This window comes from Cherax quadricarinatus, chromosome 81, assembly GCF_038502225.1.
Source record: "Cherax quadricarinatus isolate ZL_2023a chromosome 81, ASM3850222v1, whole genome shotgun sequence".
Classification (NCBI taxonomy): Eukaryota; Metazoa; Arthropoda; class Malacostraca; order Decapoda; family Parastacidae; genus Cherax; species Cherax quadricarinatus.
Window position 1 is genome coordinate 1,416,169 of NC_091372.1, and position 26,463 is coordinate 1,442,631.

At 39.4% G+C, this 26,463-nt stretch overlaps 1 protein-coding gene across 1 annotated transcript; it reads right to left on the reverse strand.

Moving 5' to 3' along the window:
- Positions 1-1,534: 1,534 nt before the first annotated feature.
- LOC128699898 (uncharacterized) lies at positions 1,535-23,343 on the reverse strand (the record flags this gene model as incomplete). The annotated part of the gene is given in 3 exon segments (XM_070102257.1): positions 1,535-4,027; positions 18,888-19,071; positions 22,421-23,343. Coding segments are annotated over 3 exon segments (1,283 nt in total), but the record flags the coding sequence as incomplete, so codon positions are not given.
- Between the last annotated feature and the right edge of the window lie 3,120 nt (positions 23,344-26,463).

A 26,463-nucleotide genomic window follows, 5' to 3' on the forward strand; every position in this document is an offset into this window, starting at 1 on the left:
TGCCCTCAGACATGACATCTCCACTGTCTCCAGCCTTCTTGTTGCAACATTCACCACCCATACAAGAGCGATGGTATAACTATACCCTCATACATTCCCCTCTTTGCTTTCATGGATAACGTTGTCTCTACAGACTCTTCAGTGCACTACTCGCCTTTTCCCCCTCATCAATTCTATGATTCACCTCATCTTTCATAGACCCATCTACTGACACATCCACTCCCAAATATCTGAATACATTCACCTCCTCCATACTTTCTCCCTTCAATCTGATATCCAATCTTCCATTACCTTATTTTTTTATCCTCATCACCTTACTCTTTCCTATATTCACTTTTAATTTCCTTCCTTTACATACCCTACCAAACTTGTTAACCAACTTTTTTTTTTTTTTGTAACATGTTGGCCATTTCCCACCAAGGCAGGGGGACCCAAAAAGAAAAGAAAAAACTTTCATTATCATTCAACACTTTCACCATCACTCATACATAATCACTGTCTGGCATCATAACAGGGTTTAATGCATTTGAGTGTGTGAACTTTTACTCAAAATCTTTGGAGGAATCGCTGTCTTAGAGGAGACCTGGAGTCTTGTTCGTTGTTTTTGTCTACCTCACTTTAGTAATAAGGTAAAATAATGAATAATAAAAATTTATCACCCTATAACCTATGTCTGGTTATAAGTAGTGCATAAACATTAGGATTACTCTGCCCAAAATGCTCAGGCATGTTACTGGCTTTCTTTGTACTTAACATTTTATAACATGTAAATCACACATTGTAACTTTTGCAAAGGAATAAAAATTGTATAGAAATTGACATGGGGAGTGAAATGGGTGTAACCTCTTTCCTTGCCCCTTCATTTAGGTAGGGAAAGGGAAGGAAGGAGGATTGGTTTTAGAAAAGCACTGAAGGATAAAGCAAGATATAAGGGACACTGGAAGGATCAAGATTTCAATGTAATCATTAGAGTGGACTGTAAAAGACCTGGGATACTTGAGGAGTGGGAAGAAGCATGGGCTTGAGAACCTCTGCCACTAACCTCCTAGAAGTGGCAGGAAAGTGCTGGGTGAGCTGGATGGTAGGGATTAAGGACCGAGAAAAAGGAGGCAGGCAAGCTGCAGGAGGGTATTTGAAACTGAGGTAAAAGTAGGTCTATGAGCACATTGAATTGGTTTGGAGGGAAAGCAATGGCAAGATATATCCCACAACAAAGATGGCTCAAAGCCAAAACTTTCTTGTACAAAATATCTGCAATATTTATGAAGGGTTTCAGGACAATCTGATCAGCCAGTTCCTGGAGGTGGGAAGCACAGTACGTACACTCTCAGAGTGCAAGGATTCTGCAGGTCAGAGTATTGCCTCAGCACTTCTGGTAGGACAATTTAATAAATGAGCATTTTCCAAACATTAAAAGAAAAAAAAAATGGTGTGTTTAAAAGATGAATTTTAATACAATTTTGTTGTAAAACTGAATAATTATGGTATTATCCAATCACAGTATACCCAAGGAGAAACTAAATTATGGTCAAAATATGCATGTAATGTTTATTATTCAGACTATATACACATTATGGGAGGGACTTGTGTGGTAAAAGTTATCAACTTCCAAGTTTACATAGTCACAGAGAAACATGAAAAAGAAAATTAACTGTGTATTTGAAAATTCTTCACTGCACTTTTCCAGAAATGTTAAATACGACATGCACAATATTGTAGTACAAAGTAAAACAAAAGACATTTCCTGCAAGCCAAATTAGCTTCATTTCAAAATCAAAAGTATTTTTTTTTGGGGGGGGGGGGGTTAGAAGGCTGGAAAATGCTGTATATATAGAGTACTTTCTGTAGCTCACTTATCAATAAACAACTAACTGCCACATTGGATGATGTTCTTTAATATATTATACCACTTACACTTGTATTTTTTAATAAAAGTAAGTCTTCCCTAGTGTTGCAACACTAAAGCGAATGCATTAATCAATCAACTCAACAATAAACCTCTCAAGTCCAAACAAAGATTACTACACATGCTAAACTGAGGTATAAACTCTTTGTATCAATCATTCATCTATACAAAATTCAGTTAAAACTTCATAAACCACAAAGTACTAGCTCTTTTTTTTTATGTGCGCAGGTTAGTCTGAACAATTCAAACAAATTAAAAATTTACAGAAATTGGCAATTTATGCCTTCAGAGTGAATACCATCCCCTGTTTATCAGGGCCAGAATAAAACAAAACATTTCAAACTTAAGTAGGCAAGTTGCAACCTCACTTTGGAAAAATAAAGTCTCAGAAGTTTTATATATGCACTAGTATTCCACACAATTTCATTACAGAGAAATAATACATTACAATTAAAATATTTTCAGAAACTAAAGCAAGATGAAGAATGCTGACTGAGCAAAATATGAAAACTGACAATCAAGTTCTCAATGAGCTTGAGTATTATATTAATGCTGTATATCTGAAGTAAACATCTGGAAAAAAAAAAAGGTCTTACAAAATCTGGCTGCACAGTAATTGATAAAGGTTGAAGATTTTATAGTAGTCTTGAAACAGCTAATGCAAGTTTAAAAATTGCTGAATGTAAGGTGTTAAACATCAATTGACCAAGTGAATTAGTAGGTGCAATGAGAGGAAAATGTACTACCACACTGAAGAATTTGACATGTATAACATTTGGGTATCTTTATTTATAGAAGTTTTGCCATCCAGTGGTTTTATCAATACAAGGATATAATCTGAAGAAAGTAGAACTATATACAAAAGATGAGGTAATCAGTCCCTCAACCTTTGAACTGAAGAGCACCACAGTCTTGAGGGACTGATTACCTAATCTTTTCTATACAGTTCTACTTTCTTCACATTATGTCACTGTATTGTATTGATTAAAGCCACTGGATGGTGAAACTTCTACAAATACACACACCCACATGTTGCATGTGCCTAATTCTGCAACTTACGGGTATTATATACCATTCACATACATTACCACACTTAACTGGCACTGAGAATGTCTGATCACAACATTTTACTTACAAATCACACTTAGTTCCTCTGCACTTGGTCATAACTGAACAATTTGGTAAAACATTACATACCAATGAGAAACAGTAAATGTTTACAATAAACAATGTTTGTCAGAAGGTATTTACATAAACTGACAATTTTTAGTACTGTACCTATTGATAAAGTGACATTTTAATTATTTTTCAAGAAACTTGAGAAATTCAAGCATGCACAGCTAGTTCTTAAGATGTTAATGACAAAAAGTATGTACTTACATATCTGGTTTTAAAATATATAAAGAATTCATCATAAGTAATTATCCCCCTTTGAAAACTCCAAATTCACTGGAAAAGGACACTTGCGTACAGTTCAGGACATTTATGAATAAATGTGTGCACAGCATTTTAGTCTGTCAGCATCACCAATACCATTTACATCCATCTTATTCAGTTAGGATTTTTACATTTTTCAATCTTTTTGTTTTTTACTAAATTTACAGATTAAAATAAACAGAATTTATATTTACTAAATACAAACTAATCCTTTTCCATGCGACCATAATTACTACACCAAATCCACAACCTATTACCTAAATCTGTATTCTTTATGATGTCCCATTTCCAAGCTCATTCATCCTTTCATTTCTACAGCAATTACTATATATGCATCATAACACATCAGGAAACATCAAGTGTGCAAAATTCAATAAAAATTACCTTTATTTCATATCCCCACAACTAAAAAAACACAGAATTTATTTGGAGTCCCCAAAGAATATTAATACTTATCAATTAAAATACTAAGGCCAAAGTGAAAGGTCCAATAGTGAATATCAGTTCTTTAGGCCCTGAAAGTGCGAACAACACGAACAACGTACTGGCGACAAACAGGGCACTCTGACATCTGTTTCCCACACTGGGTACAAGCTACCATATGTCCACATTCTAGTAGAACACAATCAATTATACTATCCATGCAGATTTTGCACACCATCTCCTCAGGTACAGCCTCAATATCTGAAAGAAGTTACATATGTAGAATGCCTATGGATTATTGTATAGTCTGTGCATTACCATATCAGGTGCTATCAAAAAGTTCCTGGGCCGACAAAAAAAAAAAAAAAAAATTACATACATACATATATAGGTAGTAGGTTGGTAGACAGCAACCACCCAGGGGATGTACTACTGTCCTGCCAGGTGAGTGTGAAACTAAAGCCTGTAATTGTTTCACATGATGGTAGGATTGCTGGTGTCTTTTGTCTGTCTCATAAATATGCAAGATTACAGGTACGTCTTGCTACTTCTACTTACACTTAGGTCACACTACACATACATGTACATGTTTATTTATACACACTCATCTGAGTTTTCTTTAATTTTATCTTAATAGTTCTTGGTCTTATTACTTTTACTTTTATATCCATGGGGAAGTGGAATAAGAATCTTTCCTCCGTAAGCCATGCGTGTTGTAAAAGTCAACTAAAATGCCGGGAACAATGGGCTAGTAACCCCCTTTCCTGTGATAATTAGTAAAAAGAATAAGAAGAAAACTGTCAAGTGGAAAGTCTGAATGTGCGTGGATGTTGTGCAAATGATAAGAAAGAGAAGATTGTGGATGTTATGAATGAGAAGAAGCTGGATGTCCTGGCTTTAAGTGAAACAAAGCTGAAGGGGGAGGGAGAGTTTCAATGGAGAGGAATAAATGGGATTAGGTCAGGGGTTTCAAATAGAGTTAGAGCTAAAGGAGGAGAAGCAATAATGTTGAAGGATAAGTTATGGCAGGAAAGAGGAACTATAAAGGATTATGTGGAGTAAAATAAAGGTTGGATGTGAAAAGTGGGTTATAGTAAGCATATATGAACCTGGAGAAGAGAGAAGTGTAGTGAGAGAGATTTTGGGAAATGTTGAGTGAATGCATGGAGAGGTAGAGGTAGAGGTTGGTAGACAGCAACCACCCAGGGAAGTACTACCGTCCTGCCAGATGACTGTGAAACAAAAACCTGTAACTGTTTTGCATGATGGTAGGATTGCTGGTTTCTTTTTCTGTCTCATAAACACGCTAGATAACAGGGATATCTTGCTACTCCTACTTACACTTAGGTCACACTACACATACATGTATAAGCACATATATACACACCCCTCTGGGTTTTCTTCTATTTTCTTTCTAGTTCTTATTCTTGTTTATTTCCTCTTATCTCCATGGGGAAGTGGAACAGAATTCTTCCTCCGTAAGCCATGCGTGTTGTAAGAGGCGACTAAAATGCCGGGAGCAAGGGGCTAGTAACCTCTTCTCCTGTATATATTACTAAATGTAAAAGGAGAAACTTTCGTTTTTCCTTTTGGGCCACCCTGCCTCGGTGGGATACGGCCAGTGTGTTGAAAGAAAGATCTAGGTTTTTCTCCTTTTTCTAAATAGCTCTTGTTCTTTTTTATTTCTTCTATTGTCCATGGGGAAGTGGAAAAGAATCTTTCCTCCGTAAGCCATGCGTGTCGTATGAGGCGACTAAAATGCCGGGAGCAATGGGCTAGTAACCCCTTCTCCTGTATACATTTACTAAAAAAGAGAAGAAAAACTTTATAAAACTGGGATGCTTAAATGTGCGTGGATGTAGTGCGGATGACAAGAAACAGATGATTGCTGATGTTATGAATGAAAAGAAGTTGGATGTCCTGGCTCTAAGCAAAACAAAGCTGAAGGGGGTAGGAGAGTTTCAGTGGGGGGAAATAAATGGGATTAAATCTGGAGTATCTGAGAGAGTTAGAGCAAAGGAAGGGGTAGCAGTAATGTTAAATGATCAGTTATGGAAGGAGAAAAGAGAATATGAATGTGTAAATTCAAGAATTATGTGGATTAAAGTAAAGGTTGGATGCGAGAAGTGGGTCATAATAAGCGTGTATGCACCTGGAGAAGAGAGGAATGCAGAGGAGAGAGAGAGATTTTGGGAGATGTTAAGTGAATGTATAGGAGCCTTTGAACCAAGTGAGAGAGTAATTGTGGTAGGGGACCTGAATGCTAAAGTAGGAGAAACTTTTAGAGAGGGTGTGGTAGGTAAGTTTGGGGTGCCAGGTGTAAATGATAATGGGAGCCCTTTGATTGAACTTTGTATAGAAAGGGGTTTAGTTATAGGTAATACATATTTTAAGAAAAAGAGGATAAATAAGTATACACGATATGATGTAGGGCGAAATGACAGTAGTTTGTTGGATTATGTATTGGTAGATAAAAGACTGTTGAGTAGACTTCAGGATGTACATGTTTATAGAGGGGCCACAGATATATCAGATCACTTTCTAGTTGTAGCTACACTGAGAGTAAAAGCTAGATGGGATACAAGGAGAATAGAAGCATCAGGGAAGAGAGAGGTGAAGGTTTATAAACTAAAAGAGGAGGCAGTTAGGGTAAGATATAAACAGCTATTGGAGGATAGATGGGCTAATGAGAGCATAGGCAATGGGGTCGAAGAGGTATGGGGTAGGTTTAAAAATGTAGTGTTAGAGTGTTCAGCAGAAGTTTGTGGTTACAGGAAAGTGGGTGCAGGAGGGAAGAGGAGCGATTGGTGGAATGATGATGTAAAGAGAGTAGTAAGGGAGAAAAAGTTAGCATATGAGAAGTTTTTACAAAGTAGAAGTGATGCAAGGAGGGAAGAGTATATGGAGAAAAAGAGAGAGGTTAAGAGAGTGGTGAAGCAATGTAAAAAGAGAGCAAATGAGAGTGTGGGCGAGATGTTATCAACAAATTTTGTTGAAAATAAGAAAAAGTTTTGGAGTGAGATTAACAAGTTAAGAAAGCCTAGAGAACAAATGGATTTGTCAGTTAAAAATAGGAGAGGAGAGTTATTAAATGGAGAGTTAGAGGTATTGGGAAGATGGAGGGAATATTTTGAGGAATTGTTAAATGTTGATGAAGATAGGGAAGCTGTGATTTCGTGTATAGGGCAAGGAGGAATAACATCTTGTAGGAGTGAGGAAGAGCCAGTTGTGAGTGTGGGGGAAGTTCGTGAGGCAGTAGGTAAAATGAAAGGGGGTAAGGCAGCCGGGATTGATGGGATAAAGATAGAAATGTTAAAAGCAGGTGGGGATATAGTTTTGGAGTGGTTGGTGCAATTATTTAATAAATGTATGGAAGAGGGTAAGGTACCTAGGGATTGGCAGAGAGCATGCATAGTTCCTTTGTATAAAGGCAAAGGGGATAAAAGAGAGTGCAAAAATTATAGGGGGATAAGTCTGTTGAGTGTACCTGGTAAAGTGTATGGTAGAGTTATAATTGAAAGAATTAAGAGTAAGACGGAGAATAGGATAGCAGATGAACAAGGAGGCTTTAGGAAAGGTAGGGGGTGTGTGGACCAGGTGTTTACAGTGAAACATATAAGTGAACAGTATTTAGATAAGGCTAAAGAGGTCTTTGTGGCATTTATGGATTTGGAAAAGGCGTATGACAGGGTGGATAGGGGGGCAATGTGGCAGATGTTGCAAGTGTATGGTGTAGGAGGTAGGTTACTGAAAGCAGTGAAGAGTTTTTACGAGGATAGTGAGGCTCAAGTTAGAGTATGTAGGAAAGAGGGAAATTTTTTCCCAGTAAAAGTAGGCCTTAGACAAGGATGTGTGATGTCACCGTGGTTGTTTAATATATTTATAGATGGGGTTGTAAGAGAAGTAAATGCGAGGGTCTTGGCAAGAGGCGTGGAGTTAAAAGATAAAGAATCACACACAAAGTGGGAGTTGTCACAGCTGCTCTTTGCTGATGACACTGTGCTCTTGGGAGATTCTGAAGAGAAGCTGCAGAGATTGGTGGATGAATTTGGTAGGGTGTGCAAAAGAAGAAAATTAAAGGTGAATACAGGAAAGAGTAAGGTTATGAGGATAACAAAAAGATTAGGTGATGAAAGATTGAATATCAGATTGGAGGGAGAGAGTATGGAGGAGGTGAATGTATTCAGATATTTGGGAGTGGACGTGTCAGCGGATGGGTCTATGAAAGATGAGGTGAATCATAGAATTGATGAGGGAAAAAGAGTGAGTGGTGCACTTAGGAGTCTGTGGAGACAAAGAACTTTGTCCTTGGAGGCAAAGAGGGGAATGTATGAGAGTATAGTTTTACCAACGCTCTTATATGGGTGTGAAGCGTGGGTGATGAATGTTGCAACGAGGAGAAGGCTGGAGGCAGTGGAGATGTCATGTCTGAGGGCAATGTGTGGTGTGAATATAATGCAGAGAATTCGTAGTTTGGAAGTTAGGAGGAGGTGCGGGATTACCAAAACTGTTGTCCAGAGGGCTGAGGAAGGGTTGTTGAGGTGGTTCGGACATGTAGAGAGAATGGAGTGAAACAGAATGACTTCAAGAGTGTATCAGTCTGTAGTGGAAGGAAGGCGGGGTAGGGGTCGGCCTAGGAAGGGTTGGAGGGAGGGGGTAAAGGAGGTTTTGTGTGCGAGGGGCTTGGACTTCCAGCAGGCATGCGTGAGCGTGTTTGATAGGAGTGAATGGAGACAAATGGTTTTTAATACTCGACGTGCTGTTGGAGTGTGAGCAAAGTAATATTTATGAAGGGATTCAGGGAAACCGGCAGGCCGGACTTGAGTCCTGGAGATGGGAAGTACAGTGCCTGCACTCTGAAGGAGGGGTGTTAATGTTGCAGTTTAAAAACTGTAGTGTAAAGCACCCTTCTGGCAAGACAGTGATGGAGTGAATGATGGTGAAAGTTTTTCTTTTTCGGGCCACCCTGCCTTGGTGGGAATCGGCCAGTGTGATAATAAAAAGAAATAAATAATAAAATATATATATATATATATATATATATATATATATATATATATATATATATATATATATATATATATATATATATATATATATATATATATAATATATATATAATATATATATATAATATATATATAATATATATATAATATATATATATAATATATATATAATATATATATATAATATATATATATATATATATATATATATATATATATATAATATATATATATATATTATATATATATAAATATATATATATATGGGTTTATGAAGGATGAGGTTAATCATAGAATTGATGAGGGAAAAAAGGTGAGTGGTGCGTTGAGGTATATGTGGAGTCAAAAAACGTTATCTATGGAGGCAAAGAAGGGAATGTATGAAAGTATAGTAGTACCAACACTCTTATATGGATGTGAGGCTTGGGTGGTAAATGCAGCAGCGAGGAGACGGTTGGAGGCAGTGGAGATGTCCTGTCTAAGGGCAATGTGTGTGGTGTAAATATTATGCAGAAAATTCGGAGTGTGGAAATTAGGAGAAGGTGTGGAGTTAATAAAAGCATTAGTCAGAGGGCAGAAGAGGGGTTGTTGAGGTGGTTTGGTCATTTAGAGAGAATGGATCAAAGTAGAATGACATGGAAAGCATATAAATCTATAGGAGAAGGAAGGAGGGGTAGAGGTCGTCCTCGAAAGGGTTGGAAAGAGGGGGTAAAGGAGGTTTTGTGGGCAAGGGGCTTGGACTTCCAGCAAGCGTGCATGAGCGTGTTAGATAGGAGTGAATGGAGACGAATGATACTTGGGACCTGACGATCTGTTTGAGTGTGAGCAGGGTAATATTTAGTGAAGGGATTCAGGGAAACCGGTTATTTTCATATAGTCGGACTTGAGTCCTGGAAATGGGAAGTACAATGCCTGCACTTTAAAGGAGGGGTTTGGGATATTGGCAGTTTGGAGGGATATGTTGTGTATCTTTATACGTATATGCTTCTAAACTGTTGTATCCTGAGCACCTCTGCAAAAGCAGTGATAATGTGTGAGTGTGGTGAAAGTGTTGAATGATGATGAAAGTATTTTCTTTTTTGGGATTTTCTTTCTTTTTTGGGTCACCCTGCCTCGGTGGGAGACGGCCGACTTGTTGGAAAAAAAAAATATATATATTTTATTATTATTATTATTATTATCACACTGGCCAATTCCCACCAAGGCAGGGTGGCCCGAAAAAGAAAAACTTTCATCATCATTCACTCCATCACTGTCTTGCCAGAAGGGTGCTTTACACTACAGTTTTTAAACTGCAACATTAACACCCCTCCTTCAGAGTGCAGGCACTGTACTTCCCATCTCCAGGACTCAAGTCCGGCCTGCCGGTTTCCCTGAATCCCTTCATAAATGTTGCTTTGCTCACACTCCAAGAGCTTGTCAAGTATTAAAAACCATTTGTCTCCATTCACTCCTATCAAACACGCTCACGCATGCCTGCTGGAAGTCCAAGCCCCTCGCACACAAAACCTCCTTTACCCCCTCCCTCCAACCTTTCCTACGCCGACCCCTACCCCGCCTTCCTTCCACTACAGACTGATACACTCTTGAAGTCATTCTGTTTCGCTCCATTCTCTCCACATGTCCGAACCACCTCAACAACCCTTCCTCAGCCCTCTGGACAACAGTTTTGGTAATCCCGCACCTCCTCCTAACTTCCAAACTACGAATTCTCTGCATTATATTCACACCACACATTGCTCTCAGACATGACATCTCCACTGCCTCCAGCCTTCTCCTCGCTGCAACATTCATCACCCATGCCTCACACCCATATAAGAGCGTTGGTAAAACTATGCTCTCATACATTCCCCTCTTTGCCTCCAAGGACAAAGTTCTTTGTCACCACAGACTCCTAAGTGCACCACTCACCCTTTTCCCCTCATCAATTCTATGATTCACCTCATCTTTCATAGACCCATCTGCTGACACGTCCACTCCCAAATATCTGAATACATTCACCTCCTCCATACTCTCTCCCTCCAATCTGATATTCAATCTTTCATCACCTAATCTTTTTGTTATCCTCATAACCTTACTCTTTCCTGTATTCACCTTTAATTTTCTTCTTTTGCACACCCTACCAAATTCATCCACCAATCTCTGCACCTTCTCTTCAGAATCTCCCAAGAGCACAGTGTCATCAGCAAAGAGCAGCTGTGACAACTCCCACTTTGTGTGTGATTCTTTATCTTTTAACTCCACGCCTCTTGCCAAGACCCTCGCATTTACTTCTCTTACAACCCCATCTATAAATATATTAAACAACCACGGTGACATCACACATCCTTGTCTAAGGCCTACTTTTACTGGGAAAAAATTTCCCTCTTTCCTACATACTCTAACTTGAGCCTCACTATCCTCGTAAAAACTCTTCACTGCTTTCAGTAACCTACCTCCTACACCATACACTTGCAACATCTGCCACATTGCCCCCCTATCCACCCTGTCATACGCCTTTTCCAAATCCATAAATGCCACAAAGACCTCTTTAGCCTTATCTAAATACTGTTCACTTATATGTTTCACTGTAAACACCTGGTCCACACACCCCCTACCTTTAGTAAAGCCTCCTTGTTCATCTGCTATCCTATTCTCCGTCTTACTCTTAATTCTTTCAATAATAACTCTACCATACACTTTGCCAGGTATACTCAGCAGACTTATCCCCCTATAATTTTTGCACTCTCTTTTATCCCCTTTGCCTTTATACAAAGGAACTATGCATGCTCTCTGCCAATCCCTAGGTACCTTACCCTCTTCCATACATTTATTAAATAATTGCACCAACCACTCCAAAACTATATCCCCACCTGCTTTTAACATTTCTATCTTTATCCCATCAATCCCGGCTGCCTTACCCCCTTTCATTTTACCTACTGCCTCACGAACTTCCCCCACACTCACAACTGGCTCTTCCTCAATCCTACAAGATGTTATTCCTCCTTGTCCTATACACGAAATCACAGCTTCCCTATCTTCATCAACATTTAACAATTCCTCAAAATATTCCCTCCATCTTCCCAATACCTCTAACTCTCCATTTAATAACTCTCCTCTCCTATTTTTAACTGACAAATCCATTTGTTCTCTAGGCTTTCTTAACTTGTTAATCTCACTCCAAAACTTTTTCTTATTTTCAACAAAATTTGTTGATAACATCTCACCCACTCTCTCATTTGCTCTCTTTTTACATTGCTTCACCACTCTCTTAACCTCTCTCTTTTTCTCCATATACTCTTCCCTCCTTGCATCACTTCTACTTTGTAAAAACTTCTCATATGCTAACTTTTTCTCCCTTACTACTCTCTTTACATCATCATTCCACCAATCGCTCCTCTTCCCTCCCGCACCCACTTTCCTGTAACCACAAACTTCTGCTGAACACTAACACTACATTTTTAAACCTACCCCATACCTCTTCGACCCCATTGCCTATGCTCTCATTAGCCCATCTATCCTCCAATAGCTGTTTATATCTTACCCTAACTGCCTCCTCTTTTAGTTTATAAACCTTCACCTCTCTCTTCCCTGATACTTCTATTCTCCTTGTATCCCATCTACCTTTTACTCTCAGTGTAGCTACAACTAGAAAGTGATCTGATATATCTGTGGCCCCTCTATAAACATGTACATCCTGAAGTCTACTCAACAGTCTTTTATCTACCAATACATAATCCAACAAACTACTGTCATTTCGTCCTACATCATATCTTGTATACTTATTTATCCTCTTTTTCTTAAAATATGTATTACCCATTATCATTTACACCTGGCACCCCAAACTTACCTACCACACCCTCTCTAAAAGTTTCTCCTACTTTAGCATTCAGGTCCCCTACCACAATTACTCTCTCACTTGGTTCAAAGACTCCTATACATTCACTTAACATCTCCCAAAATCTCTCTCTCTCCTCTGCATTCCTCTCTTCTCCAGGTGCATACACGCTTATTATGACCCACTTCTCGCATCCAACCTTTACTTTAATACACATAATTCTTGAATTTACACATTCATATTCTCTTTTCTCCTTCCATAACTGATCATTCAACATTACTGCTACCCCTTCCTTTGCTCTAACTCTCTCAGATACTCCAGATTTAATCCCATTTATTTCCCCCCACTGAAACTCCCCTACCCCCTTCAGCTTTGTTTCGCTTAGGGCCAGGACATCCAACTTCTTTTCATTCATAACATCAGCAATCATCTGTTTCTTGTCATCCGCACTACATCCACGCACATTTAAGCATCCCAGTTTTATAAAGTTTTTCTTCTTCTCTTTTTTAGTAAATGTCTACAGGAGAAGGGGTTACTAGCCCATTGCTCCCGGCATTTTAGTCGCCTCATACGACACGCATGGCTTACGGAGGAAAGATTCTTTTCCACTTCCCCATGGACAATAGAAGAAATAAAGAAGAACAAGAGCTATTTAGAAAAAGGAGAAAAACCTAGATGTATGTATATATATATGTATGTGTGTGTCTGTGAAGTGTGACTAAAGTGTAAGTAGGAGTAGCAAGATATCCCTGTTATTTAGAGTGTTTATGAGACAGAAAAAGAAAACAGCAATCCTACCATCATGCAAAACAGTTACAGGTTTCTGTTTCACAGTCATCTGGCAGGACGGTAGTACTTCCCTGGGTGGTTGCTGTCTACCAACCTACTACCTACATGTGGTAGGAGAAGAAAATATTCAAACAGCTCTGGGGAGAACCTTGAGTTTTCCCTGAGGTATGTTTATTGTCTTCTCTGAGGATGAAGGTCCCCATTCCAGCCATAGTGGTGGTACTTCCCTATATTTTGATTTAAGAAAAAAAAAATATATATATATATATACAGTATGTATGTATGTTTCCCTAGGTAGTAGGTTGGTAAACAGCAACCACCCAGGGAAGTACTACCGTCCGGCCAAGTGAGTGTACAACGAAAGCCTGTAATTGTTTTACATGATGGTAGGATTGCTTGTGTTTTTTGTGTCTCATAAACATGCAAGATTTCAGGTACGTCTTGCTACTTCTACTTATACTTAGGTCACACTACACATACATGTACAAGCATATATATACAAACATCCCTCTGGGTTTTCTTCTATTTTCTTCCTAGTTCTTGTTTATTTCCTCTTACCTCCATGGGGAAGTGGAACAGAATTCTTCCTCCGTAAGCCATGCGTGTTGTAAGAGGCGACTAAAATACCGGGAGCAAGGGGCTAGTAACCCCTTCTCCTGTATATATTACTTAATGTAAAAGGAGAAACTTTCGTTTTTCCTTTTGGGCCACCCCGCCTCGGTGGGATACGGCCGGTGTGTTGAAAGAAAGACGTATAGGTTTACCTAATCACCTAGTTAAAGTCGTCTCCCTCAAAGTACAGCAAGTCCTCATTTAATGTCGTTTCATTATAATGTTGATGAGGAAAACTTAATTCCCAGCTGTGTGTGTGGAGTTTGCATATTCGTACAGTAGTTTAATTGCCTGGTGGTAGGTGGTGATCCTTGCAATTTTCACTTTCGAAACACATATTCCTTGATTTAGACACAGTACCAGACAAAAATCTTCATGACATTTCTCGTGTCTAGCTAAATCTCTACAAAAACTCAATGCACAAAAAAGGGCCTAAAATTTGGAACTCCCTGCCCGAAAACTCTTGAACTGCAGACTCGACCACCATTTTCAAAACTACCATTAAAACACATCTGATCTCCCTAACACACCACATCATCAATGTCAAAAACCACCTATTCTCTTTTTTGTATCATTAACACGTCCAAAACAAAATACTTACTCTCATTATCTATAATTCCCCCTATATTACACTTACACTCACCCAAATGACTGTAAACATAAAATTCCTAATTTAGCATTTGCCTAATAAATCTTTAGTTAGTTTTAGTTTGCCTGATATAGGAGCTTTCGTAGAAGCAAGTGTATCATGCCAAGGTAAAACCATTCCCATTACTAAATTTACCTTTGTAATATTGTTATATGTTTTGTACTACCTCACTATTATCATTCTAATTAATGTTAACCACTTTGATTACTTAACTTTTATCGGTATGCAATAATGTATATCAAAATGTACTGCTCCATAACCTGTGTAAATATAGAGTAAGAATTAGGATCAGTCTGCCCAAAATGCCTAGGCATGCTAGTGGCTGTCTTTGTAATTAATATTTTATATGTAAACCACACATTGTAAGCTTTGCAAGGAAATGAACATTTTCATTTTCATGTTGCAATAAGTGCTAATGGTGCACTGTGCACCATTGATGTTTATATCAATTAGCCTATGGTAAAATTGGTTTCGTTATACAGAAGGGCTCTGCTTCACAGTGATTCACTAATATGAACATTTCAAATTACAACCAATAATTTGTTTATACAACTCTGTTGTTCAGAGGGCTGAGGAAGGGTTGTTGAGGTGGTTCGGACATGTAGAGAGAATGGAGCAAAACAGAGTGACTTCAAGAGTGTATCAGTCTGTAGTGGAAGGAAGGCGGGGTAGGGGTCGGCCTAGGAAAGGTTGGAGGGAGGGGGTAAAGGAGGTTTTGTGTGCGAGGGGCTTGGATTTCCAGCAGGCATGCGTGAGCGTGTTTGATAGGAGTGAATGGAGACAAATGGTTTTTAATACTTGACGTGCTGTTGGAGTGTGAGCAAAGTAACATTTATGAAGGGGTTCAGGGAAACCGGGAGGCCGGACTTGAGTCCTGGAGATGGGAAGTACAGTGCCTGCACTCTGAAGGAGGGGTGTTAATGTTGCAGTTTAAAAACTGTAGTGTAAAGCACCCTTCTGGCAAGACAGTGATGGAGTGAATGATGGTGAAAGTTTTTCTTTTTCGGGCCACCCTGCCTTGGTGGGAATCGGCCAGTGTGATGATGATAATAATAATTATAAAAAAAACTCCCTGATTCACTATTACATGTTCATGTGACACTCCGTTTACATCGTCCATGACCTCTCCGTCTATTATGTCTGGAAACTTCCCAAAATCTCAAGTTTTTTAAAGTTATTACACATTTTGTGTATTTTTCTTTTTACATGTCGGCCATTTCCCACCAAGGGAGGGTGACCCAAAAAGAAAAAAAAAACTTTCAACATTCAACACTTTCACCATCACTCACACAATCATTGTCTTTGCAGAGGTGCTCAGATACAACAGTTTAGAAGTCCTTCTCAACTGCCAATATCCCGAACCCCTCCTATAAAGTGCAGGCATTGTACTTCCCATTTCCAGGACACAAAATATTACTCTGCTCATACTCCAACAACTCATCAGGTCCCAAACACCATTCATCTCCATTCACTCCTAACACGCTCATGCACGCTTATGTGTACTTTATGTGTACCAAATAAATTAACGCTGTGCTGACATGCATGTACACATTAAAATCACTAAGAGTGTCTCACGTTGATGCAATAAAAATAATAATAGCTCTGAGGCACTTTAAATGTCGTATACGTATTACGTTATCATAGACATTTTCATTAATCCATCCATGATACTGTTTTCAAAATTATACAAGAAACACGCTACATGTCACAGACTAACAAATATGAGATGTGGTAGCCGGGCGGCTTGTACGAGTGGCCAAGAATTTAATTTTCGTTTGGCTAATACCAGATAAACTGTCTACAATATAGTATTACTGGGGTAACTGTAGAAAAATATTTCTTTCTCATGTCTTCAATCATAGCATCATTCACTCTAAAAAGGGAGTGTTGCTTGAGAATGAGAGTGTTGTGTTATTTATTCTACTGCACCAATGTGGAGACAATTTTTACACAGTGTAAGGCATTTACTTGTATTGTGGGAAAAAAGCTTCACAGATGCATGTATTATGAAAAAAAAAAAAATATGAACTGTGTTCGTCCAACCACCCACCAACCATTCACTCTGTTTACTTCTCCGTGTCTCGTTTATGATGACATCTAAGATTACTTTAAATGTCCAGATAGAAATGATTAAACTCAGTGAACAAGGTATGTTGATGGCAATAACTAAATTTTTCAAAATTATATAAGAAATATGCTGCATATCATATAAAGAAATTATATACAATCATAGTAAAACAAACATAATTGTGAGGGATGGTAGCCAGGCAAGCTACCACACCCTACTTCCTACAATAAATACTCCCAACCTCTCACTCTACAAATACTCTATAGTAGGAATGAGTGTACTGTATGCGCATTTTACTTTTTTTTATTGTTTTTATGCCTAGTTCTACTGCTAACTTAATATGAGTGTAAACATGTTATCAGGCATTTATATATATTTAAAGATTAAAAAAAAAAAAGTGTGGGGGGGGGGGGGGGGGAGTCGATTCGCTCTATGGCAATTTTAGCTTCACAGCAATAGTCTGGAACCTAACTCGCCATAAAAGTGGGGCCCTTTGTACATCATTTCGCATAAAGTCGCAGTTTCTAAGAATCTATCAATGATGTTAAGGGGTGATCGGAGTGCCGGCGCGCGGTTAGGTTAGGTTAGGGGGCTAGTTCCGGGGAGTAAAGAGGGTGAGGGATGACCGCCATGTTTTTGGCCAGAAAACACTGGACAGACAGTGCAGCATGAGCAGGGGCACTATCATGGTGAATGAACCAATCATTGGATGCCCACAGCTCCATGTATTTCCTTCTCATGTCCCCTTCAAACATATCAACCTCTACATAAACATTTTGGTTAACTGTTTGCCCTGCTGGAACAAATTCCTGAGGAAAGATTCCCACATGGCATGAGGCCCCCCCCATCCTCTTTCAACTTCAAAAAATCAACTGATGGCTTCGCAATTTTTTATATAGTGAACAACTGCAGCCAATTTATATTTTTAACACTTTAGCCAAAACCTTTACCCCTCTCTTCAAACCCTTTCTTCCACTCCCAGATTTCCTTTGTCACCCTATTCTGTTTCATCGTGTCTTAAATGCCTGAATTACCTCAGCCTCTCTTCAGTCCTCTGAATTATACCTTTGGTAAATTCCCACTATCTTCTAATTCCTATACTCTGAATTTCTCTTCATAACATTCACACAAAACATCACTCTCAAACATGACATCTCTACTATCTTATTTATAGAAGTACTGTACAGATAGTTGTGGAAGGCCAAACGTTAGTTTCTCTCTACGGAAGTCCAGTAAATCGTTACTACACAATAACTAACGTTATATGATGCTTACTGTAAATTTATTCATCATGCTTTAATATGTAAAAAATAATTGGCAATTTTTTTTTCACTGGCCATTTCCCAACAAGGCAGGGTGATGACCCACTCATTCAAAGTCTTGCTAGAGGTCCACAAAAAAACAGTAATACATTCTTTCAATTTTCTTTCAACATACCAGCCGTATCCCACCGAGGTGGGGTGGCCCAAAAGAAAAAACTGAAGTTTCTCCTTTTAAATTTAGTAATATATACAGGAGAAGGGGTTACTAGCCCCTTGCTCCCGGCATTTTAGTCGCCTCTTACGACACGCATGGCTTACAGAGGAAGAATTCTGTTCCACTTCCCCATGGAGATAAGAGGAAATAAACAAGAACAAGAATTAGAAAGAAAATAGAAGAAAACCCAGAGGGGTGTGTGTATATATATGCTTGTACATGTATGTGTAGTGTGACCTAAGTGTAAGTAGAAAGTAGCAAGACTTACCTGTAATCTTGCATATTTATGAGACAGACAAAAGACACCAGCAATCCTACCATCATGTAAAACAATTACAGGCTTTCGTTTTACACTCACTTGGCAGGACGGTAGTACCTCCCTGGGCGGTTGCTGTCTACCAACCTACTACCTACAAGTAATACATACCTTTATTTAATGGACTTCAATATAAACTTGAAACAAAATCTGCTGGGAAATTGTACTAAACTTTTTTCCAATGTTCACTACAGTACAGTATATCTAAATTGTGTATGCAGTTCTATAATAATAGGTACACAGCAAAGTACATTTGTGCTCATTTTCGATAATTTTTAACATTTTGATGAAAAGGACACTAACAGTCCCTCCATTAGTCTGTTATACTGAAGCATTACTGTTACTGGTTTCAGAAAAACTAACAATAATAAACGGAATTGCTTACCTTGCTGAGAGTTCTGGTAATCACGCCAGAGAATTTCTATTTTCTTGATAAGCTCAGACTTTTCCCTCATTCCTGAATAGTTGACACGATGCAGTGCCAGCAGTTCTTTGCACTGCCGCACACTTAAGCGACTTATATCTTCTTCAGATTTCAGGTCCCCAAGTGGTATGATGTTGGACACAGACTGAAGAAAGGGTTGAGAATTATGGATTTCTGGTATGTGAACTTTTAATAATGTTTCATATAAATATTCAAGCCATACAATTCCTAGCCCTCCCCCTCCCCCCCACCCCACTGGCCACTTCCCACCAAGGCTTGGTGACCTGAGAAAGAAGAAACACTTTCATTATCACTCACTCCATCACTGTCTTGCCAAAGGTGTGCAGATATTACAGTTCAAAAACTGCAACATACATGTACATCCACCCCTCCTTCAGAGTGCAGGCACTGTACTTTATGTATATGTGTATTCTCATATTACCTGGAGTATACCTGGAAAGGGTTCCTGGGGTCAACACCCCCACGGCCCAGTCTGTGACCAGGCCTCATGGTGGATCAGTGCCCGATCAACCAGTCTGTTACTGTTGGCCGCATGCAACCCAACATAAGAGCCACAACCCGGCTGATCAGGTACTGACTTTAGGCGCCTGTCAAGTGCCTGCTTGAAGATAGCCACGGGTATATTGGTAATCCCCATTATGTATGCTGGGAGGCAGTTGAACAGTCTTGGGCTTTTGACACTTACTGTGTTGTCTCTTATCGTGCTAGTGGCATCCCTGCTTTTCATTGGGGGGATGTTGCATCATCTGCTGAAACTTTTGCTTTCGTGTGCAAGTTTGGTACTAATCCCTATAGGATTTTCCATGTATATAATCACGTATCTCTCCCGCCTGCGTTCTAGGGCGTACAGGTTGAGGAACTTCAAATGTTCCCGGTAACTGAGGTGTTTTATAACAGTTGTGTGTGCTGTGAAGGTTCTCTGTACGTTTTCTAGGTTAGCAATTTCACTTGCCTTCAAGGCAGGTGAAATTGCTGGAAAGTGCTGTTAGTGTGCAGCAATATTCCAGCCTAGATAGAACAAGTAACTTAGCTTTTAAGGTTCTCATTATCCATCCTGTCATTTTTCTAGCAGATGTGATTGATACAATGTTACTGCCTTAGAATGTGATTGATACAAGGTTATGGGCTTAGAATGTGATTGATACAATGTTATGGTCTTTGAAGGCGAGATCCTCTGACATGATCACTCTCAGGTCTTTTACTTTAGTTTTTCACTCTACTGTGTAGTTGGAATTTGTTTTATACTCTGATGTAGTTTTAGTTTCATCATGCTTTCCATATCGGAGTAATTGAAATTTCTCATCATTGAATTTCATATTGTTTTCTGCAGCCCATTTAAAGAGTTGGTTGATGCCCACCTGGAGTATTACGGTATCTTCAATGGAGGACACTCATGCAAATTCAGGTGTCATCTGCAAAGGAAGACACGGCACTGTGGCTTATATCTCTGTCTATGTCAGGCAAAGATAAGGAACAAGATGAGAGTACTATGCCTTGTGGAACAGAGCTTTTCACCATAGCTGCCTCAGACTTTACTCTGTTTACTACTACTCTTTGTGTTCTATTTGTTAGGAAATCATAGATCCATCTATCAACTTTTCCTGTTATTCCTTTATCACTCATATTGTGTGCTATTACACTATGGTCACAATTGTCAAAGGCTTTTGTGAAGTCTATTTACATTACATCTGCATTTTGTTTGTATTCTAGAGCATCCAGGACCTTGTCATAGTGGTCCAGTTGTTGGTACAGACAGGAGCAACCTGGTCTAAACCCATGCTGCCCTGGGTTGTGTAACTGATGGGTATCTAGATGGGTGGCGATCTTGCTTCTTAGAACCCTTTCAAAGATTTTTATGATATGGGACGTTATTAGTGCTATCGGTCTGTAGTTCTTGCTACCACTTTACTGCTCCCTTTGTGGAGTGGGGCTATGTCTGTTGATTTTAGCAGCTGTGGGATGACCCGTGTCCATGCTCCCTCTCCATAGGATGTTAAAAAGCACATGATAGGGGTTTCTTGCAGTTCTTGATGAACATGGAGTTCCACGAGTCTGGGCCTGGGGCAGAGTGCATGGGCATGTCCTTTTCGAAGTCCTCTGGCATCAGGATAATATGAGACAGAATTTAGTAGACACAAACCTGTCTCTCTCATATTGGTAACTTCACATGCACAATATAAATTTGTCTTAAGTAATCTGTGTGGCTCACCAAGCATATTGAGGCATCTCACGATGTGGTTGAAAGATACACGAGCAAATACGTTTATTTGGGAAATTTTATTATGGAAATATCATCCTGGGACCTTATTCACTTCAAACATACACAAGTCATACATGAAGTGAAGAAAGACCCAGAACCAATGCATTTCCACAATAAAGTGCCCCAGGCACTTACTCAGGCATTTTTAAACAACTTGCTGGCATCATTCATCAGGTTTACATGGAGCTTTTTATGATGAAGAACTAAGTGTTGACCATAATTATAGACCTTAATACTGCTGCCATGTACCTTGTACACCTACTGCATGAAGCCATGAACACCTGTACATGAACAAAGTGTAGTCTTTTTAAGCAAAAGCATAAACATGTTAAGACTGTAATAAGATTTGTTTGGATTTTTAACCCAGGAAAAGGTTAGCCACCCAGGATAACCCAGTGAAGTTAGTGTGTCATTGGAGGGACTGTCTTATTTCCATAGGGGCCCTCTTTTTCCCCCAGGATGCGACCCGCACCAGTCGACTAACACCCAGGTACCTACTCGCTGTTAGATGAACAGGGATAGCAGGTGCAAGGAAACATGCCCAACATTTCTACCCATGCCAGGGACTGAACTACACATATACTAAGTATATGAGGCGAGTGTGCTGTCAACCTGGCCACAAGACCTGTCATGATGCAGTCAGTTGGAAGTCACTCAAGGAATTCTGCTCAGAGGATTCCCTACAAGCAAGAAGACATGGACGAGAGAAGTGTACCTTATCAGGAGAGCGAGGGAGGAGGAAGTGAGCAAGACAAGAGGGGTCAGGGAATATAGCAGTATACAAGGTGGGGAGGAAGAAAAGAACAAAATAATAAAATTAATAAAATAATATAATAAAATTTAATAAAATTAAGTGCTAAACCCAAAAGGGTCTATGTAAGGAGAAGAGGAAGATTAATATTATTAAACTTCATAAAATGCACTCAACCCACATGGATCACTAAGCACCCAAAGACTGAGGAAGAGTCAACAAGGAAAGAGGAAAATTAGAAACAAAAGGGAAGAGATATTAGAAAAACAGCATGAGAGGGAAGGGGTAGCAAGACGAATAAAGGTTACAGTAGCATAGATGGAACAACCCACAACTTCAGAGAGAGGAGGTACTTGTTAACTTGGAGAAGAAGGCTTAGACAATATTATTTTAACAGTAAAGATTTTTTGTTGTATCATATGTATGTTAGAGTTTTTTGGTCAAATAAATTATCAGACTTACAGATTTGTTTGGTTCGGGTGAAGATGCTGATGAAGGCGGTGCTGAGGACGAGGCTGATGATGATGTAGCACTAGTGGGCACAAACTCTTCATTAGGTGGAGCAGATGGATGTGTATCCAACACAGGGGTTGCTTCCGCTTCAGAACCATATGATGAATTAAAGCCTATAAATGAAGCTTCTGATGCTGCACTGTGTTGAGGTACGGCTGATTGCTGAGACCCAGAAAGAGAATCAGCTGCAGCTTCTGAGGTACTCAATCCTACACTGTCAAGCGAGTTAAAATGCATAATTGGCATTTCCCCTCCAGCACCGTTAACTACTTGCTCACCAGATCTCTCAGAGGCAGCAGCATCTGAGAAATGGCTATCGGTGATATATTCAAAGCTATCTCTACTTGATGCATCAGCATTAATGGGACAAGAAGGCCGACTAGATGCCCCATTATTACAAGAATCTAGACTACAACATGATGCTGTACAGTCTTCACTTGGGCAGTGTGAACAACGTACGTCGGCACTCTCAGAACAACCCTCTGCACTGATGGGAGAGAGACTACTGGCTCTATCTTGTTGGTGTACCCGTCCTTCTGTTGCAAACACTCTGATACCAAAGTCTGCTTCTGGATCATAACCATTAGTGTCAGGAGAGAGTGGGCAATCTGGTCTAACTCTGGTACTGGCCACTGCTCTCACCCGAATACTACCATTATTGGTATCGAAAGGTAATATGTTACTGGGCCTCACGCGGATACCATCATCGCTGGTAGTAGTGAAATGAGGAGGTGGAGTGTAATTAGGTTGCAAGTTAGCATTCACAGTGTTGATGTCACCATTCAAAGGTGTTCTCTGTCTTCCAGTAGCATCTGTGCCTCTATGTTTGGTACTTATGTGCCGTGTCACAAGCTCTATCAGGTCACGTTTTTCTGAAAAAAAAAAAAAAAATAAATAAAAACTACACAAATTTAGTTAACAGCTAGTTTCATACATGTGATATTCACAGAGCACTATGACTGCATAGATCACTCAATGCTCTTAGCCATAAAACAATGTATACAACACAATAAAAAATAAAATTAAACAATAAAAGCAACAAAAATCTCATCTCACCAAGCTTCAGGAAAGAGAAACAGTGCTTAAAGTAATAACAATGTTAAGACTTCACAAATTCATATAGTAATTAAAAAAAAAAAGGGGGAGAGGAACAGGTGGGGTTTGAACTTTGGTGCACGAGTCTTAAAACTCCAGGCCACTGGTGAAGTCATGGATTCAAATCCCACCCATTCTGTTTTTTTTTTTGTTTGTTTTATTTTCAATGTAATATCAAGTATCTCATTCCTTACATAATCAGCATTTTAAGTTAAATGTCAAAGAACCTCTAGGATTCTTTCAGGACAGAATCCAATACATTGGTAACAAGCACAGTAACAAGATGGAGCCCACACCTGCTGGAGCACAGGTGTTCACAAAATTCAGAGACCTGTTACCAGGATAGTTTTTGGCAATAATCAGAATTATAATGAGACACTGAAATAAAGCAATCTCACTTGTACCGAGGGAAAAAAAGTATTAAAGGGGGATAAAGGGTACAACATTCAGGGACAGACTTTTCAAGAGGCAGGAATTAGGCACAAGAGGGCATGGCTGAAGTTACAAAACTCAGAAGTCAAAGAAATATTAGGAAATACAGTCAGGTCCCACTTATACAGCAGGTTAGGTTCTAGGCTACTGCTGTAAATTGAAAAATACAGTCAGGTCCCACTTATACAGCAGGTTAGGTTCTAGGCTACTGCTGTAAATTGAAAAATACAGTCAGGTCCCACTTATACAGCAGGTTAGGTTCTAGGCTACTGCTGTAGATTGAAAAATACAGTCAGGTCCCACTTATACAGCAGGTTAGGTTCTAGGCTACTGCTGTAGATTGAAAAATACAGTCAGGTCCCACTTATACAGCAGGTTAGGTTCTAGGCTACTGCTGTAGATTGAAAAATACAGTCAGGTCCCACTTATACAGCAGGTTAGGTTCTAGGCTACTGCTCTAAACAAAGTCTTTTTTTCACTTTCAAATGCATAAAAAAAAGCCTGATAACAAATTTATACTATCACATATTAAGTGAGCAATAGCTAGGCCTAAAAAATGCATATACAGTACATGCATTACTTACCTTAAAATATTTTCATACTTAGCTTACAGTGAGTGGTGAATATTTATTGTAGAAGTCTGAATAAATGAAGAATGGGTATAACTAAAAACTGCTGCACTAGCAAAATGCTGTAAAGCAAAGCACTGTAAAGTGGGGCCTATCTTCTGGAGTTTACCTGGAGAGAGTTCCGGGGGTCAAAGCCCCCGCGGCCCGGTCTGTGACCAGGCCTCCTTAGGTCAGTGTCCCAGGATGCGACCCACACCAGTCGACTAACACCCAGGCACCCATTTTACTGATGGGGAACATAGACAACAGGTGGAAAGAAACACGTCCAATGTTTCTACTCTGGCTGGGAATCGAACCCAGACCCTCACCGTGTGAAGAGAGAGCGTTAACCACCAGGCCACCAGAGCCTGGTGGTACTATCTGTACTACTTTAGCCTTAGAGGAAGCAGAATGACTTACAAGTGGTAGAGGCAGGATCCATACATAGTCAAGAAAAGACATGACATTTTGCATACCCAGAGAGAGACCCAGTAACAGCAGCAATGAGGCAGGGGGTTATGAGCCCAGATTACCTCACAACCATACATAGGGAAATACTTTCATGTATCGACAGTGAGGCTAAAGGGTGAAGGAAGACAGAGGAGTGGGACTAGGTCAATGGGACAAACATGAACCAGAAAGGTAAACAATATAATTTCTTTAAAATGTGTAGTGAGAGTGAACAATAAGATTAGCGAAAAACAAATGTTAAACTGACTACCCATACTGACTGATAGGATCATTCAGTGATGTTCATAAAGTTGAACACAATCAACACTGATACAAACCCTAAAGCTATACCCATATAAAAAGAAAAAACGATGGCAAACTTTTGGGCACAAAGAGATACAATATAAAGGGGAAAAAAATTGCTTCTGTACTATGAGCATTAACAGTAAACCACAGTAAACCACTTGCAATAAAAAAACGAGTAACAAAAGGACACTATCAGAACTATGTAATTCAAGCTATAAACAGCACACACCATTGTTATTCAACTTTTTTAACAGGCAAGTCAACATAATGAACATTCTACTCTAAATACTTCAACATCCCGAACCGGAACACAAAATTAGAGAAAAAACTTTTCCTCAATGACAAAAAACTTACAGGCTAAAAATAAAAATTTTTTTTTTAACACGTTGGCCGTTTTCCACCGAAGCAGGGTGACCCAAAAAGAAAGAAAAAACTTTCATCATTCAACACTTTCACCATCACTCATACGTAATCACTGTCTTTGCAGAGGTGCTCAGATACGACAGTTTAGACATCCCTCCAAACTGCCAATATCCCAAACCCCTCCTTTAAAGTGCAGGCATTATACTTCCCGTTTCCAGGATTCAAGTCCAGCTAACTGGTTTCCCTGAATCCAGTCACAAAATATTACCCTGCTCACACTCCAACAGCTCGTCAGGTCCAAAAACCATTTGTCTCCATTCACTCCTATCTAACATGCTCATGCATGCTTGCTGGCAGTCCAAGCCCCTAGCCCACAAAACCTTTGGCACCTCCCTCCAACTTTTTTGGGGACAACCCCTACCCCACCTTCCTTCCCCACAGATTTATATGCTCTCCAAGTCATTCTACTTTGATCCATTCTCTAAATGACCAAACCACCTTAACAGCCCCTCTTCAGTCCTCTAATACTTTTAGTAACCCCACACCTCCACCTAATTTCCACACTACAAATTCTCTGCATAATATTTATACCACACATTGCCCTCAGACACATCTCCACTGCCTCCAGGCACCTTCTCGCTGCAGCATTTACAACCCATGCTTCACACCCATATAAAAGTGTTGGTACCACTATACTCTCGCACATTCCCTTCTTTGCCTCCATGGATAACGTTCTTT